Here is a 19,929-nt window from a genome sequence, read left to right on the forward strand (position 1 = left end):
TTATGTTTGCTAATGACAGGTGTTATGAAGGCAATCCAGAAACACAGTGTGCTTAGCGATCAGAGCGCACACAGTGATCTGACAAATACCCAAAAATACAAGAACGAGCTCTGAGACGTGGAAACTCTGTAGACTGCACACCTGATCCTATCCTAAACACAACTAAAAGCGGCTGTGGATTGCGCCTAACAACTACCTAGGCAACTCGGCACAGCCTAAGAAACTAGCTAGCCTGAAGATAGAAAAATAGGCCTGACTTGCCCAGAGGAATTCCCCAAAGGAAAAGGCAGCCCCCCACATATAATGACTGTGAGTAAGATGAAAAGACAAAACGTAGGGATGAAATAGATTCAGCAAAGTGGGGCCCGATATTCTAGGACAGAGCGAGGACAGTAAAGTGAACTTTGCAGCCTACAAAAAACCCTAAAGCAAAACCACGCAAAGGGGGCAAAAAAAACCCACCGTGCCGAACTAACGGCACGGCGGTACACCCTTTGCGTCTCAGAGCTTCCAGCAAAACAAAAGACAAGCTGGACAGAAAAAAAGCAACAAAAAAGCAAAAGGCACTTAGCTATACAGAGCAGCAGGTCACAGGAACAAACAGGAGAAGCTCAGATCCAACACTGAAACATTGACAAGGAGCAAGGATAGCAGCATCAGGCGGAGTTAAGTAATGAAGCAGTTAACGAGCTCACCAGAACACCTGAGGGAGGAAGCTCAGAAGCTGCAGTACCACTTGTGACCACAGGAGTGAATTCAGCCACAGAATTCACAACAGTGCTGTGTCTGTTGGGTGGTGTGATCCAGAACTGAGGGGGCTTTATCTGTCTGCATAGGTGCTGTGGCACACCTTTGTCTCTCCCTGATGCCCAGTGCTTTACCTAGTCTAGGCCTAATAAATACAGTATTGTTGAAAGCGCTTCACTCCTTGCTTGGAGACTAGTCACCACTCATAGACTTCAGCAGTGGCCGGTAGCCTAGTCAACGAGCAGAACACAATAGAATTAAAAATCCTTCCAGAGATAATTTTTTAATAATTATATTGCAAAGTTACTTGTTTTTACAAGCAGTTTGCATTTTTACCATTGTAGTCTGTCAAAGATGTTAAAAATGAATGATTGCTGCTTCCAATCATCTGTTAATGCTTGTCACCAGATTACATAATACAAACAGGATAAATTATTAAATCCATGTAATCAGCATTTCATAATTATGATGCATGTAGTGTTTAGGAGCTAAACTCACTCTGCCCACACAGCTTAACAAACAAGCCGCAGCTTGTACTGAGCAGTGTAAGAGTTCAGCAGCGCAGAGGAGTAAGAGCTGTCAATGTGGATAGGTAGACGGGGATTGTTTTCATACTCCAGACTTAGGAACGCTATCAGTCAGTGGACTCAAAGAGCTCATATGAAAAATGATTTTGCAGCAATTCTGACATTGATATCAAAGCAAGTACGCAAATATCATCAGGTCTAAAAGATCTATTTAACAATGCATGTTATTTATAAGGGAAACCTCATCACTTTAAATTCCAATCTTGATGACTTTTTGGGTTAGTACTGTGTTTGGTTCAAAAAGTGATGTTAGTTTATGTATTTCCTCATAACTATTTTTTATGCTTAGTTTTTAAAAATAAAGTACTACTTCATATAACAAAGTAACACATTTTTCCTCTGATTTTTTTAGGCAACAAGACAAGGGAAGAAAGACAAAAAGAAAAATAATCAAGTTGTAAATATATCCACAGAAGTTATTGATGATCATGAAATAACTGCACATTATTCATTGTCAGAGAGGTTTCCAGAGCAGGATCTCCATAGGGACAGCAAACTGGCAAGTACACAGCAAAGCATGGTTACTGCAGACGATGAAAGATCCACGACGGCGAACATGGTAAGAAAGCTTGAAATGATCTTGCTCCAAAATATGACTGATGAAATGGCCTAAATTCATATTCCGACTCCCTATCTGGAATAATGTATTTTTTATTTATTTCGTAACACAATTATCTGCGACCTACAGGGAGAATTCTATATTTTAGAATGGTTAGGACCATATCACGCGGCAGACATTTCTTCTCAGTGTGATTTTATATAATTCTGCAATAGACAAGCCTTTTCTTTGGGGCTCATTTTATTTATTTTATTTTTGTGTGTGTGTTCCGCTTTTACAATTTTAAGTGCATGCAAAAAATTCCTACAGCTTAAGGCTGGAGTCACACTCAGCGTAAGACAATACGGTCCGTATATTACGGCCGTAATACGCTGAAAAGTCCCCAAAATAGTGGTCCATAGCTCCTCTGTAGGCAGGGTGTTTCAGCGTTTTTTGCGCATGGCATCCTCCGTATGTAATCCGTATGGCATCTGTACTGCGTGTTTTTCTCGCAGGCTTGCAAAACCAACATACATACTGTCTATATATATATATATATATATATATATATATATATGTATATATATATATGTCAGTAGACACATATGTGTATATATATTATTACTTCATACAGCGCTAGATAGCTTTAAAGCCGGTAATTCAATTGCCAGCTTTTGCTCTCTCCTTCCTAAACCCGACATGATATGAGACATGATTTACATACAGTAAACCATCTCATATCCCCATTTTTTTGCATATTCCACACTACTAATGTTAGTAGTGTGTATATGCAAAATTTGGCCGTTCTAGCTATTAAATTAAAGGGTTAAATGGCAGAAAAAATTGGCGTGGCGTGGGTAAGGCAAGTGTAGGACCTGGTATAAGAGAGATGCCGTAAAGGGGCTACCAGGTACACATAAAATTGGCCATTTTTATGCGCTAGACGCTCTCATTTTTCATATTTCTAGTGCAGTAATGCAGTTCAAATTTCGTGTTTCAAGTTTGCATGTTTCAGCGCTGCAGTGTGCTGCCTTATTTACTTAACCATATACGAGTTGGCGACTCTAGGTTCAGCACCTTTAATTTAATACTTAGAACGGCCAAATTTTGCATATACACACTACTAACATTAGTAGAGTGGAATATGCAAAAAAAAATGGGGATATGAGATGGTTTACTGTATGTAAACCATGTCTCATATCATGTGGGGTTTAGGAAGGAGATAGCAAAAGCTGGTAATTGAATTACCGGCTTTAAAGCTATCTAGCGCTGTATGAAGTAATAATATATATACATATATGTGTCTCACTGACATATATATATATACTAGCTATTGAACCCGTTCTACGCCCGGGTGGCGAGCATTTATATTGGTATATGGTCTCCATCATGTGCTGCTGCCATCCTGCGCCCGTTCTGTCATGTGCTACTGCCATCCTGCGCCCGTTCTGTCATGTGCTGCTGCCATCCTGCGCCCGTTCTGTCATGTGCTGCTGCCATCCTGCGCCCATTCTGTCATGCGCTGCTGCCATCCTGCACCCATTCTGTCATGTGCTGCTGCCATCCTGCGCCCGTTCTGTCATGTGCTGCTACCATCCTGCGCCACTATTGTATTATATGCCCCCATATGCTGCTGCCATATGAAAAAAAATACCATACTCACCTATCGTCCGGCTCCACTGCAGGTGTGTCTTCAAGCACGGACTGCGCAGGCGCCGATTCCTGCTGCCGGAATCGGCGCCTGCGCAGTCCGCACTCTCCGGCGCCATTTTCTTGAAGACACACCTGCAGTGGAGCCGGACGATAGGTGAGTATGGTATTTTTTTTTTTTTATATGGCAAGAAAATGGCGCCGGAAAGCGCGGACTGCGCAGGCGCCGATTCCCGGCAGCAGGAATCGGCGCCTGCGCAGTCCGCGCTTTCCGGCGCTATTTTCTTGAACACACATTCCGGCTCCTCTGCCTGTGACTGGACTCTGTCACAGCAGAGGAGCCGGGAGACAGAGCCGCACGCAGCGCTGGAACGGAGGACAGGTGAATATACTTACCCTCCCTCTGGCGCGTCCACGGTCCCTGACTCTCCGGTGGAGATCGCGGTATGCGTTCAGTGCTTACGCATACCGCGATCTCCTGGGAGCGTCACTCTGTGGGGGCCAGACTGCGCCGGCGCTTGCGCCGGCGCAGTCTATAAAGGCTTCGGACAGAGTGACGCTCCCAGCGTTATATTATTGATACCTATTCTATGTGTACACATTTATTCTACCTATTCTACTGTAAGCTGTCAGTGTGATTTTACTGTACACCGCACTGAATTACCGGCTTTTCTCTCTAACACCGCTGCGTATTTCTCGCAAGTCACACTGCTGGTCCGTGTGTAATCCGTATTTTTCTGGCTTCCATAGACTTTCATTGGCTTTTTTTTGCGCAATACGGTGACAAACGCAGCATGCTGCGATTTTCTACGGCAGTAGAAAGCCGTATAATACTGATCAGTAAAATACGGCAGATAGGAGCAGGGGCATAGAGAATAATTGGGACGTTTGTTAGGCGTGTTTTACGGACGTATTTTCTGCACTCATACGTCCGTAAAACTCGCTAGTGTGACTCCAGCCTAAAGCATTTTGTACAGGTGTTTTTCCAAGATGTCTTCCATGGCAGTGTGTGTAACTGGGTCAGTATATACAGTACTTTCTTCTCTTTAGGAGCTACTCATGGCTTTGAGTTTGTGAATTGTGCCAAACTGCATTGTGAAAACCTAGTCTGTAAACAAAATGTTATTATTTTTCCATTCTCTATTGGACTGTGGGAGAAATGGGAGTACTGCGCCCAACTATCCCTGGCAGTCCCATAAGGAATGATTAGAGCGGAGGCTGAACCTGACAGTGGACAAAAGTTATAGTGATCAGTGGGGGTGTCAGTGGTCAGACCCCAACCCATCTTTAAATGATCATCCATCCAGCGGATAGGCAATAAAATCTTGTTAACAAAATGCCCAAATAATGTTTTTATACATGGTCTTGAACAACGGAGATTTCTATTAAAAAAGTTCTGGAAATATTTTAAAGAAATTTAATAATAATTACCAGAAGGACATTATTGAAAGGGAATCTGTCAGCATGTTTTGCTATTTAATCTGAAAGAAGGATAATGTAGGGTCAAAGACCCTGATTCCAGCGTTGTGTCACTTATAAGGCTGTGTGCTGTAGCTTTACTACAATCAGTGTTTTATCATAAGGAAATTATCACTGCCTGACTAGGTCTCACCTGCAAGCCAGTCAGGTTATTCTGTGTAACCCTGCCCCCATCACTGATTGGCAGCCTTATCACAATGTGCAGTGCAGGAAGCTGCCAATCAGTAGTGTGGATGGGATTATACACAGCTCAGCATTTTAACCATTGCTTCATTTACAACAGAGAAAGCAGGGAGTTTATCTAAACTACAACGAGCAGTCCAGTAAGTGATACATCGCTAGAGTTAGTCTCTCTGCCCCTACATCACACTGCTCTCATATTACATTGGAAAAATGAGGCTGATAGACTCATCTGAATTAGTTACCAGGCTTTATGAAATTGATTTCAATTTTCTTTATGCTCTATTCAAATTTTCACCAAAAATATGTCATCAATAATTTTGTGGCTTGTGTATATGTCATGGAAAACCCATCATATATTTCAGAAAGACAGCTTTTAAGAAAATTAAGAAAAAGATGAAAAGTTGCAATGCAAGTAATAATTAAAATGGTAACTCAAAATTATTATTTTGTAAACTTTGCTTTTATTTACAGGAGGGAATCACTGAAAAATCAGCAGAATCTCCAGAAGATGAGGTATTGGCCTAATATTTAATAAAATGCAAACCTTGATTGTTCTAAACTTTAACATTGCTGGGATGGCCTATCCGTAGCCAAAACCATCACTATCAAACAAGTTGGATTCTGACTTCCAGAACTCTAACCAATTAGCTGATTGTGGTCCTGAATGATACTGCAGTATTTCCCCCCCTTAAAGGCAACCTGCCAGGTCAGATAACTATAGTAACGTGTATATATAAGGTTAAATGCAGGTTAACAGCATTGTTAAGATACCTGGCTTCTGTACTAAAAATGTGGTGGGCATGAGAAAATGAATATTATTCCTCCTGGCAGCTGCTTTCAGTCATGCAGGCAACAGCATATCTTCAGTCATGGCTTACTACATTGTTAATGGCGGCTGTAGGCACATCCCAGCGCTTTGACTGACAGCTCACTCAGCAGTGCATCAGTCCAGAGCCCGCTGTCAGTCAGAGTGGCAAGGCGTGCTTACATTTGGCACTCACGGTGTAGTGAGTAAAAAAAGATGGACGTTACTGGTTGACCACGCTGCTGCTACTGGAAATGTAGTCGTTCCACTCTGCGGTAGTATTTAATAGTAGCTTTATTGTTCTTATAAAACTTGAAATGCATAATTAAGCTACTATTTTGAATACTACCACATAGTGGAACAACTACATTTCCAGCAGCGGCCAGCAGCTGTCAACCAGAAATATCCATCTCCATTTACCCCTCAATATTATCCGTGAGCGTGACTCTAAGGACATGCAAAGGGGTTGTAACAGGCACCCCCTCAGCTCCCCCTAACTGCCTCTACCCTATACTGTTTCCCTCTATGTGCGCTTGTATCTTTTTTTCCTCTTTTTCACTCCCAGAATAGTGAGTCATAACTGTAGCCTCGCCCGCACTCCTATATGACTGAAAGCCAGCGCCTCCCATGAGAAATAAAGTGCATTTTCACTTGGGCACCACAATTTTAGTAAAGCGGCCAGGCACCTTTAACCCTATATCTGCAAGTTAATAGCATTACCTGACCATACAGGCTCTCTTCAAGATGTGCGATGGATGTTACCACTAATAGATATCATTAGAATAATTACCCAGGCTGCCCTTCCAGATTGTGAAACCCGGTCCATAATATAAAAACGTTATATCTGCAGAATATGTATTCTGCTTTACCAGCAATGGTGTACATAGTGACTGGCGAGACCCATGGCAAAGAGAACAATAGGATCCATTTAGGTTCTAGCGAAGTTCTGCAGTGCCACAATCTTAAGCAGCAGCATTAGGGATCGGTGCCCCATCCCTCTTTTATGTATATTTTGATTGTTTTTGCACCCCATACCTGTGCACGGTCTCATCACCTATTAAAATGGGGATGAAAGCAACCACGAATGGGTCCTCTCTCTTCGGGAGTCCCATAGCGGCACATAGATTGCCTGTATTGTACCATATGCTGATGTTTTAGATGTCATTTTTCATGGAGTGCAGCACAACGGTTTGTTAAAATATGGTGTTTGCTACAAATTCTGTAACAGGAAGACAATGAAGTTTGTTACATTATGTGTTGTACTTTGGACTGTATAAATAACATTGTATTCCATGTTCTTACTCCTCCCTGCTGACTGACAAGCAATGCCTGCTTATACAGCTTCTGCTATGCATGGAATACTCAGCTTTACATGTGTGTAAGCTTTTCGGCATATTTCATGGCCATAACTAGCTTCTGACTGTGCTATTTCTTCTCAAAGCTTAGCTGCGCTTATTAACAGGCAACCGGCTTAATCTAATCCTTCATATGTGCATAGTGGAAATGTTCTTTTTCAAATAATTTTTATTGAAAGTTTTTTTTAATAACTCTGGGGATGGAGGGAAATGGGGAGGAGAAGGGGGGAAGATAGGGAAGGGAAGGGAATGAAGGAAAGGAGGGGTAAAAGGAAATACCCCTATGGAAATAAGGGAGAGACAAGCAATCATACATTTCTGTAGATATATACATAGCTAACTGTTGCTCATTATTACAGCACCTGAAAATCAAAAGTATTAATCATACAAATACTTTGAGTAATATATGTAACATATGAGAGCTTGTCGTGTCGGGAACACCTATGGGTGACCCCGAGACTCTGTGGAGGGAAAGTTTGGGTCAAATTAAAACAGTAGCAAGTGGTAGAAGATTTTAATATTTGCTTCAATGAAGTCTGCTGCACTTTGTAGTCTGGAATAAGAAGACCCCATGGGAATTGTACTAAATTAGCAACCCGTTTTATCAAGTAGAATATAAGTCTGATGAGGACGAAGAGGAGAGTCCATGTGAGGTCGATGGGGGTATTATTCCGTTTTTTTTTCCAAAAAGACAATTCCTTCCTCTGGTGAAGAGATAACTATTAGTTTCATCGCATATTTTATTCGTATGGTGGAAGTCTGGGTCCAGTGACAGGGTATTCCTGCGCTTAGGAGTTCTCGAGTCGCGTATTGGAATGATTTCCTTTTTTGAATTGTGGGCTTGGACAAGTCTTTGAACAGGGTTATTTTGTCGTATGGAGATGCGAGGATTTTTGAATTTCTAGTCAGAGAGAGGAGGTCATTCCTCACCCACCCATGGTAAAAGGACACAATAACGTCTTTTGCTATATTTGGAGGGAGAGAGAGTGGTCTGGGAATTCTAAAAGCCCTCTCAACCAAATTCTTTACTTTGGTATTAGGTAACAGATTAGATATCATTGTAGAGATATAATCTTTTAATTGAGAGGTGGAAATGTTCTATACATACATGTACAAGATGAAAAACCTTGGGGGCGTGGCCTGACCGCTAATGGAGCAGGTCGCATAGCGCGGGAGCTCCGCTGCCAGGAAGAACTAAGCGGCCCACAGCGACATACTCACGGCCCTTCCGGTCCTGCTGCTACCCCACACCAGTCTCTCACCCGGCGGTGAGTACATGGGGAAAACGAAAGCCGATTCCCAGGATCCCACTAGGCGCATTGTAGATTTCTTTGCGGCCTCTCCCCAGCCGTGCCAGAAATCCAAGATGGCGCCGCTGTCACCCAGGGTCTCCCGCTCAGCGCGCCGAGGTTCTCAATCATCCTCCTCGAGCGCAGCTGCAACAGACCCCACCGACGCTTCGATCACAGCGTCCCTGATAAGTGACATGCTGGGGGACCTCCGTACTTCCTTACAGGAAGATATGCGCGCCATGCTGGCAGACCTTAAAGGCGAGGTGGAGGAGCTAGGAGGCCGCACAGATCACCTCGAGCAGAAGATGACAGAACTTGTGGCCTCACACAATGAACTATGGGATGCACATGAGGAATTATCCTCCCTTGCCACTAAGATGCACTCTAAGACTCTGGACTTGGAGGACAGATCCAGAAGAAACAATGTTAAGCTCAGAGGCATTGAAGAAGCGGTAAGCTCAGAGGATCTTAGATCCTTTTTACAAGATTTCATACTTGCTGTCCTTCCCAATGCGACTAAAGAGGGCATTATCATTGACCGTATCCACCGGATCCCCAAGCCCTCAGGATTGGGACCCTCTGTTCCTAGAGATGTGCTGGCACGTATACATTTCTTTATCATGAAGGAGGAATTTCTGCAGACACTAAGGTGCAAACCAACGCTTCCTGAACGCTTTGCTAATATCTCTGTCTTCCCTGATTTGTCGCCTGGAACTCTAGCTCAACGCAGAGCCTTTTTGCCCTATACCACAGTTCTGAGAGAAAAAGGTATCCTATATCGCTGGGGCTTTCCTACCAAGCTCTGCATCCGCAAAGATGGCTTAGTCACCACATGTTCAAACCCCGCACAAGCTGCGAAAATCCTGGCCCAATGGGGGCTGAAACTCCCCGGCCCTCCTCCTACATCCTTGGCTTCCCCCGGGCCCGGAAGCTCTAGACCTTGAAGACGCCGGATCATCCCGGACTGGAAGGTTGCCTGAATCTACAACCATATTGGTTCCTGGCTGGAATCCTTTTTTTTCTCTTTTTCCTCTTCCCACATAACTTTTCTTTTTCTTTTTTCTCCCTTTTTCCTGTTTTTCTTTTTTTGTTGTTGCTTCTGTGACGCCCAAGAGACCGGGATACCCAGCACCGGACCAATGGGGTCTGTCTCTTGAGGGGGATGTCACGGGTGGCTTGACCCGGTGCTGTGGCCTCAGGCAATGCACAGTGTAAGGGGTATCATGAGGGGACAGGCGCTTACTTGATCAGCAGCAGGTTCTCCCAGCGGCGATGATCCCGATCCTGGATAGATGGCTATTGTCCAAATGAAAGACTGAGGCACTGAAACATTTAACCAGTTTACTTTAACATAAAAGGATTTACAACCAGTCCTGTCACCGGAGTCTGTATGGGAACTCTGAGTTACTTTGACCCTGCCGGGGTCTTTGCCTCTTATTGTGCGCAATTTCTGTGTGGCCCTGCTGCTGTATGTGAACTGGCTGCCGGCCCAATCTGTCCCCTCCGGGTCCTGGTTCGACGGGCAACCCGAGTCCTTTTATCGGCTTACCCGCTCCGGGAGTACCGCTGAACTCTGTGTCTGTTGCTGCGTCCGGCCCTAGTGAAGTTGATATCACCTCACGTTTTTCCGGTTGCTGTATTATATATAATGAATACAGCCACGGATCCGGTATCCGTCTTTGCGCCTGTTCTGGGTAGTGATTAATGCTACCCGGTTCTCACAATGTCCCTTTTCTCTGTCCCTCTTCTCCTCAGGCCGGTGATTTGGGCCTGGAAACTGTCATAGGGCTGTTAGAAATTCAGCTGTATGACCTCTCACTATCAGCTCCTTAGCCCAACTGCCATTTCTTCTCTCAGACCAGAATGGATTAAGGGGAGTCTCTGGAGCTCCCCCTTCTGGCCGGAGGTGGTAGTGCAGTTTTTCTATTTTAGTATTTGTGTCTAGTGTCAGTAACTATTTTTGTGGCAAATACCCCTAGGGGTGCCACACTTCCCGTTCTCTTTTTAGACTCTTTTTCTGCTGAGTGTAGTCCCTCTGCTAGGGCCCTCCTCAGTGCATTGCCCCACAGGTGAATTGTTTGCTGATTTTCACCTTTGGATTCAGGTATCACCTGAATGGACTTCCATGTTAATGGTTTTCTGATGTTTGCCCTGTTATCCCTCCCTTTCTCTCTCCCCTTCCCCCCCCCTTCCCCCCACCATTTTACTTGCTGGTAAACCTTGTCGGTCCGCTTTGTTGTTATAAGATATTACATCTCTCCAGAATACATGGCCTAATTTGCAACCCTCTCGATATTGATGAGTATCTCACTTCATTCTATTAATGTCAATGGCCTCAATTCACCTGGGAAGAGGTCACTAGTTTGGCGTCAACTCTCTAAGACTCACCATGATATCATATGCATTCAAGAAACTCACCTGCTAGAGCGTGACAATTTCAGAATGCATTCAGGCCTATTCCCACACCAATTCTTTGCTAATGGACAATCCAAAAAAGATGGAGTTGCCATCTTTTTCAACAAAGCAAACTCTTTTCAATTGATTAAATCTGTGGCTGACCCCATGGGCAGATTCCTTATAATAGTATGCTTAATTAACAATTCTCCTTATACTATTGCCTCCGTTTAGGCCCCAAATTTTGGTCAAACCAAATTTTTAACTGCCTTTTTCCAGACACTGATCAGTTACCAGCACGGCTATAAACTGATCGCAGGTGACTTTAACATTCCCGTATCTAAAAGTCTGGACTGCTCGACTTCCTCGTTGTCCAGGGGTGAAGCGGCCCAACTTATTAACACTTTCAACCTGCATGATGTCTGGAGATACCTCCACTGCAATGAGCGTGATTATACATTCTGGTCATCCAGACATAGTTCTTATAGCAGAATTGATTACATACTGGTAGATGATGTGGCCCTCCCCCATTGCATCTCCGCGGAAATAGGCAATATCACCTGGTCTGACCACGCGCCTGTCTCGGTCTCCCTGAGTGACCCCCTGGCAATTAGACCTCCATCACAGTAGCGGCTTAATGAGCTTCTCCTAAATAACCAATCAAATTCTCAACTAATAGAGACCTCCCTAAAGGAGTTTTTCTCTTTAAATGACTCTGCGGAAATACGCGACGACTCTCTCTGGTTTGCTCACAAGGCGGTGATTCGTGGTCACTTTATCAAGATGGCTGGTCTTGCTAAACGGAGATATAACATGAATCTCCGTTCGGCCCTGAGTAGGATAGCCCATCTTGAAGCCCAACATAAACTACTCCCATCTCCGCAATTGCTCTCAGACCTCTCTACTGCTCATCTCCACCTCCGTCAGTTGCTCCTTTGTAAAACAGAACATGCACTCAGGAAATCCAAAGCTAAATTTTACTCAATGGGTGATCGAGCGGGTGCGTTGCTGGCCAGGCGTGTCAAAAAGAAAGAGATTCAGTCTAAGATCCACTACATATTGAGACCAGATGGTTCCCGCATTTACAACCCTATCCATATAGCAGAGGAATTCGCGTCATACTACTCCTCTCTGTATAACTTAATTCAGATACCAATACACCTCAACCTTCCCAGGCCTCCATAGCCGCCTTTCTAGACAAAGCGGATCTTCCCTCAGTCACTTCAAAGCAGTTGTCCTTCCTTAATGCCCCGATTGGGATCCCTGAAATAGCTCAAATTATTAGAGAAGCTAAAAAACGTTCTGCCCCGGGTCCGGATGGTTTTTCCTTTTCCTATTACTCTCAATTCCTCCCCATCCTGTCTCCCTACCTTCTACGCCTTTTTAATCATTGGCTCTCTGTGGGTGATATTAAAATTGAAGGCCTGGAAGCTTCTATTGCAACCCTCCCAAAGCCAGGGAAGCCTATGACCTCCCCGGGGAACTTCCATCCTATAGCTCTTCTAAATTGCGATGTTAAAATTTACGCCAAGATCTGGGCAAATAGGGTGATGACGATCCTTCCCTCCCTCGTCCACCCGGACCAGGTTGGGTTTGTCCCGGGAAGACAAACTAGAGACGGCACGAGGCGTCTGATTGATCTGCTGGATGTGGTGGAGAGGGGGAGCCTTCCCAGCGTGTTTCTGTCTCTCGGCGCAGAAAAAGCGTTCGACAGAGTGCACTGGGGGTATATTGATCTTACCCTTCAAAGATTCGGTCTGTCTGGCCAAATTACTAAAGCTATTATGGCCCTTTATTCTAATCCTTGTGCCTCTGTCCGCTCGGCCGGTTTCAAATCCAGGATTTTTCCTATTTCTAATGGCACTCGCCAGGGCTGCCCTCTCTCCCCCATCATCTTCGCTCTCATCATGGAGCCTCTTGCGGCTGTTGTTAGACAGTGCCCTGATGTACGGGGGATAAGGGTGGGAGATCACGACCATAATATCGGCCTATATGCAGATGACGTGGTCCTGACCTGCTCTGCTCCCCTTGACTCTCTTAATGCGATCTCCAATATTCTTGCCCAATTCGCTGAGGCCTCATATTATAAACTAAACTTATCCAAATCCACAATCTTCCCTCTTTTCCTCCCACACTCTCTTATAAATCATAAGCTGATAAACAGCATAGGGTCAGGAAAATCAATATATTTAAACAAGAAACCCTTAATTCTCTATGATCGGTCAGATAAAATTTTAAATTTTATTAAATACAACTATAAAACCATGAGACAACTACAAAGAGATATACATAAACAACACACAACTGTGCACTCTACAATAACCCCTACTGATAAAGCCTATTGCCAGCACCTGCCTAACAGCGGAGGTTGGCACCCTACACACAGATACGAGATTGGCGCCCCCGCTCACCGTCGGCTGACCCTGTGACTCCTACAATGCACCCTATATAGGTGTCACTTGTATCCAGTCATATATGCTCAACCAGAACCAGAGTGGATAGACAGGGCCAGGCAGTATAATGTATACACTTAAGATGCTGATATGTGCAACTATGTTGGCTTGAATGTGGCAGGGTGAAGTACACGGACAAAGACAATAAAGTGTGAACAAAACAGTGCTCAAGTATAAAAGCTACACCTCACTAACACTGTCACCTATTGATACAGAACCTGCCTACCAGTGGAGGTTGGCACCCTACTTTACAGCGGATATGGCGCCCCCACTCAACGGCGGCTGACCCTAGGATTCCCTGCTGATAGATAAATAAAGATCCTTGGATATTTTATGGCCAGCAGCCATACCACACATATAGGCAGGACAGACACTTTTAAGAAAAACCACCAGCTTTGATCATCAGCTGCAGACAAAGTTAATAACCATAGACCATGGTGACAGAGGGTGAGGAGTGATACTTATCAAAGGAAGATGTTTTATGCGCCTCAACGCGTTTCACCCCAGCGCATCATCAGGAGGCCATGATATGTAGATGCTCAACATATCATGGCCTCCTGATGATCCTCTAAGGAGTTATATGAGTAGGATCAGAATTAGCTCCACTATCAGCTATTGCAGCTATTGCAGCAAGGTATTAACTGTATTTTGCTAGTGCAGGCTAAAGTCTTAAGCTTGCATTATTACTGTGACTTTTGTCATTGGATGTTAAATACCTGCCACAAGAAGAAAGAGGATAAATGGGATGTCCACTACTCATTTAAATATTAAAACCCAGCCCATGGTAGTATAAATACTACGTGTGTCCAGTATTTCTGCTTCCTCTTCCAGTAGGAGACAAAACCACATCAGCCAGACAGCAGCCACTGATTGTCAGAATTGTGGGGTTTTTTAACAATACACTGGCACCAGCAGTAAAAATGAAACATTAGGCTGGGTTCATTTGGATTTTTTATAAGGATGTTTTAAGGCTTTTTTATGCTATTTTTGCATCTAATTTTTGTGCATGAGGGTTGTTTTCACTTCAAATGAGCCAAGTTTGGTGCTTTTTTCCATATAATCGATATCTTGCTTTTTTCGTTGCTTAATATTATGTGATAAAGTGAACACGCCTGTGTGCTAGCATCATTTGTGTTGGTGTGTGTGAGTGGATACGCTACCACTCTGATTGCACGTGTGTGTGTGTTGTGATCTTGCTCAGCTTGAGCCAGTCAGAGTTTGTGCTTGCCACTTGGCTTCCAGCATCTGTATCCTGTCATGTGTGAGGTTAGCACAGCAAAGTTACAGAGCAAGTCCAACCACAGAGCCTTTTTTCTCCCATGTGAGTTCTACAGGGTTTTGTTTAGTTAACTAGCGTCAGCGTAGTATTTTCGTTTGACTCTGCGTCTGTTTCGGCCACGTGTGTGATTTGCATGGGCAGGTTACGGAGCAAGTTCAACCCTTAGTTTCTTCGCTCTGTGAAGTTAACAGAGCTGTGGGCTGTGCGTTCTGTTCACACTGCGTGGAGTTAACGTAGTCGTGTCAGGTGTATGCTTGCCGTGTGTTCTGCATTACTCTATAGCAGCAGTTTTACATCTCTGCACAGTGGACCCCGGGTTGCGATCGCACTTTATCATAATTTATATTTAGTGTGATCCGCCAACCCTAACAGCCGCTCATTGGCTGCAAACTGCATGTGCCAGTCATTACGTCATTCACCAGGAACAATATTGTCAGAATAATGAATGTGAATATGCAAAGTTTTTAATTTAATTTAATTGAGATCCTGAACTGAATAAAGGTGTTATCTGGGACTTTAACATTGATGATCTGTACTTAGGATAGTTCACCAATGTCTGATCGGTGGAGGTGCGGCACCTGAGCACTCTGACAATCAGCTGTTCCTGTTATGGAGCTGCACAGTTCCATGAACAGAATAGTGGTCGTGGCCGGGTACTGCACATCCACTGAATATTGTTTTCAATAGGGGCTAATGTACAGTACCCAGCCGTGGCCACTATACAGTAGACGGAACTGTGCTGTGCAGCTCTGTAACTGAGCAGTTCCAGCCACTGCCGGCACTAGGAAAAGTTGATTGACAGGGATGATGGTTGTCTCATACCCACCGATCAGACATTGATGAACTATCCTAAGGATATGCCAACAGTGTTAAAGTCCCGGACAACCTTAACTAGGGATGGCTAGTGGTGGACAATCCTAAACTTTTTTTTTAATGTAGATTTTAGAACAGAATCTGCTTTAAAATTTTCATCATCAGTCAAATCAATGGGAATTCCATGTGACCATGTGATGCATGTATGTATGTGCAGGGTCTCTCAGAGAAGTATCCATTGTAGCTGTTGTCCTCCCTGGAAAATGTCTGAAAATTTTTAAAGGGAATATGTCATGTGATTTTTGCTCACCATACAAATAGTTTCCCTGAAATAGGGCTTGGGCAGCTGTTTCAGGATATGTAACTTTTTTGCAGTACGTTGTTTTGCTATAAGCCGCCCCCTCCCATAATCCCACCTCTCTGCACCGATGTCAGTGATTGGCTGCAGTCAGACTGCCGTATTACTCAACCGAGGATCACATAGCAATCCTCGGACTCTCCATCTGCTCTCCTGACCTGAGCGTGACAGCTGCATAGCAATACATGTTGTCACACTTAGGTCAGGAGATCAGATGGCTGATCCAAGGATTGAATTTTGGGGGGCTTACAGCATGACAACAGGGCGACGTACAGCAATAAAAGTTACATATTCTGAAAGCCCTATTACACGATACTATATTAGTATGGAACACAAAAATCACCTGACTGATTAATGCGATATTCTACACTGATAGCTCAAGTGCTTTAATAGAGTATTAAAAACTGTGTGTTCTACAAAAAAAAAATACTTGTATCTACCTTGGAGAGGCCTTTTTCTTATTCTTATGGATTTTGTTCAACTTAACTAATTAATTCATCTATAAATAACTTTCATACGATCTGCCGGCCGGCAAACAGTCATTGCCAATTCTAACAAAGCCTAAATGCTTCTACCTGCTGCAAGCAATTGCTGTTTACCAACTGCATCAGTCATGGATGCTTCAAGCTTTTTAACATGACATATTTGTTTAAATCACACAGGACCAATCTTAAAACTATTCAGCAATCCAAAACACCAGAAGGAACTATTTCCCTTTACATGAACAGCCCACAGCTTCTCTACAAGCTATAAAGCCTTGAGACTGATGCTAGCTCTCTGTGAACTAGGAGACCACTGGCAGGTCATCTACGTGATGCAAATCATTTGATGCATGTTTGGGGAGGCTTCTGCTGATACAGTGGGACTGTTGTTTGACTCTTTGGATTTCGAGTTCAGTGACTGAAGAAAAGATGTTGCATCTAAGCTATTGACCAAATCAATGTTCTTTACCTTAAAAGATGTGAATAAGCTTCAATGATTGGATTTTGGATAAACTATGAAAGCGAAAACAAAATTATATTTAATAGCTACTTACATTCCAATAACTCGTCATTTCTGAGTGCACTCCCTGGGCAGTGAGCATTTCCTATCCCATGCATGAAGATAAAAATGGTTGCGTCAGACTGCAGCTTATGGATTAACTATTTCTCAACTTACTCCAAGTTCATGGTAACCCAGTATTTTGCCCATTGCATTGTTTATAAAACTAATTTTAAAACTACTTTTGTAGCAAGCTTCATTGTTTTCTCTGGTGTAAGAATGAGTCACTGTTTTACGCCTAGAAAGTATAAAACGTAAAAGGGGCATTATCAGCTTATCAGCTATTACCATTTGAAGAATTTCTGACTGAGTAGATAAGACTGTACAGCTGTTTAGAACCACAGGTAAAGGCAACTTTCACCTACTTTAGAATTTCATCCTTTCTAGGAAATAAGATTATTCAACTGAAAAATATAAACTAATGTACAGTTGTGGACAAAAGTTTGAGACTGACACAAATTTTGTTTTTCACAAAGTTTGCTGCTTCAGAGATTGTAGATCTTTTGGCAAGATGGTTCTATGGCCATTGTAGTACAATTGCACATATTTCATGACTTTCTACACTTTCATTAACAAATACATGAAGTTTATTCAAAGACTCAATATTTATAGTGTTGACCCTTATTTTTCAAAACTTCTGTAATTGGCCCTGGTAACTGGATATCAGCTTCTGGACCAAATCCTGACTCATGACAACCCATTCTTGTAAAATCAGTGCTTGGAATTTACCTCAATTTCTTAGTATTTGTTTGTCCTCCTACTTTTTGACGATTGACTATGGATTCACAAAGGGATTGAAACCTGGCCATGAACCCAAAATGTCAATGTTTTGTTCATTGATTCACTCAGTTATCACCTTTGCCTTGTGACATGGTGCTCTTTCATGTTGGAAAAAATCATTGTCCATCACCAAATTTTTCCTGGATCATTGGAAGAAGAAGATAATAATAATAATAATAATAATAATAATAATTTTTATTTATATAGCACCAACATATTCCGCAGCACTTTACAATTAAGCGGGAACATGTACAGACAATAAATTCAGTATAAGTTAAGACAATTTAAACAATGACATTAGGGGTGAGGTCCCTGCTCGCAAGCTTACAATCTACAAGGAAATGGGGGGACACAATAGGTGAAAAGTGCTTGTTATTTCAGGTCTGGCAATTATAATAAATAGGGAAGAAGATGCTCTTGTAGGATGTTTAGATACTAATCTTCATATATGGCAGTGTTCTTAGACAAAATAGTGAGTGAGCCCACTTGTAGGATGAAGAGCAACCCCACACCTGAATGGTCTCAGGACCCTTTACTGGGATGATACAGGATTTATGGTAGGCTCATTTTTCTTCTCTAGACAAACATCGGACAAAATAACTTTACCCCAATCCTCTGCAGTCTGATCCCTGTACTTTCTGTAAAGTTATTTCTATATTGTAGAAATCTTAATAATTATGGATCAACATTGTAAATATTGAGTCTTTGTATAAACTTGATGTATTTGTCAAAAAAAGTGTAAAAATGTTTGAAATGCATAATCGTACTTCAGTAATTAGTGATCAATGAGTGGAACAGGCTGCCAGGAGAGATGGTGAGTCTTACTTCAATGGAAGTTTTCAAACAGAGGCTGGACAAAAAATCTGTCTGAGATGGTTTAGTGAATCCTTCATTAAGCAGGGGATTGGACACGAAGACCCTTGAGGTCCCTTCCAACTCTACTCCTCTATGATTCTATGATTCTATCCATAAACACATCCAACTACAATATTTAAAACACAGCAATCTTTATAAAAAGCAAAATTTGTATGAGTCTTTACAATATGGGCCACTATTGTACTGTCATTAAAAGATTATGGGTTCCATAGCCCATAATATTTTTTGATATGTATAGGTGCATGACAAAACATGGAGTTCATTGTGGTCTTGTAATGTGAAGATCTAGGCTATCTATATGCTCCCAAATGGTGCCTTGTAGAACATCCTATTGAGCATGCCACAACTTTTTTTGCTGAAGGCATATGGAGGTTTACTGGCACCCATGGAAGTCTATAGTAGGGTGCCCTACTATTGCTCTGTCTGACTCAAAGTGTGCACAAAGCTGTAATACTGCAGTGCGCATGAGGGCTTAGTAGGAATTAGCTATAAATCCAAAATGTAATACAATATTTATAACTCACTGTCAAGATACTACCGTAATTATAAAACAGGAGTTAAACTTTCATCTTTATTGCATTTTTCTTAACATCACAAATTCTTTTATTTTTATTTTTTTAAATATCCACAATAAATAAGCTCTTACCAACACTCTGCTTTACCTGATTGGACCTCAAGAAAACAAAAAGAGAAACTTGCCACCACTTCCCATCACTTCATAATTGCCTCCAAATAGGCCAAGTCCTCTCTCATTCCACTTTTTTTCTCCTAGCAATATATCACATTCTCTCATATTCCCTAACTTTTTAAATTTTTTCTCTTTCTTCTTTGTCTGGAACTTTTTCAGAACCACAACATCTGGCTATTAAAATATTTGCTAGTAAGAGAATTTTTCATATTACTCTTTTTTTCTCCCTTCCAGCAGGATCAATCTCACAAGTATATTACGGTACTTTGGATTGTAAAATGAGGAGAGAACCCTATTTTCTTCAGTATAACATCAAAAAACCTCTACCAAAACTATATTGGTGCAGCTCCAGATAACATGCTAGCATCCTGAACAGCTCTATAGTTTAGTTGGATTCATCTGACTTAATCATTTCAGACAATAGTACAACAATTATTATTATTTATTTATATAGCACCATTAATTCCATGGTGCTGTACATGAGAAGGGGTTACATCAAAATACAAATATCACTTACAGTAAACAAAACTAACAATGACAGACTGATACAGAGGGTCGAGGACCCTGCCCTTGCGGGCTTACATTCTACAGGATTATGGGGAAGGAGACAG

General features: G+C 42.5%; 1 protein-coding gene across 1 annotated transcript in view; it reads left to right on the forward strand.

The window, feature by feature from the left end:
• LOC138676256 (collagen alpha-1(VII) chain-like) overlaps positions 1-19,929 on the forward strand; it is an 831,262-nt gene that overhangs the window by 444,706 nt on the left and 366,627 nt on the right. The window contains exons 68-69 of the mRNA XM_069765365.1: positions 1,687-1,893; positions 5,656-5,697. Of these exons, the coding sequence (XP_069621466.1) occupies positions 1,687-1,893; positions 5,656-5,697 (249 nt within the window). The remainder of the gene's footprint in view (positions 1-1,686; positions 1,894-5,655; positions 5,698-19,929) is intronic.

The sequence above is a fragment of the Ranitomeya imitator genome, chromosome 4, assembly GCF_032444005.1.
Source record: "Ranitomeya imitator isolate aRanImi1 chromosome 4, aRanImi1.pri, whole genome shotgun sequence".
In the NCBI taxonomy this organism is placed as follows: domain Eukaryota; kingdom Metazoa; phylum Chordata; class Amphibia; order Anura; family Dendrobatidae; genus Ranitomeya; species Ranitomeya imitator.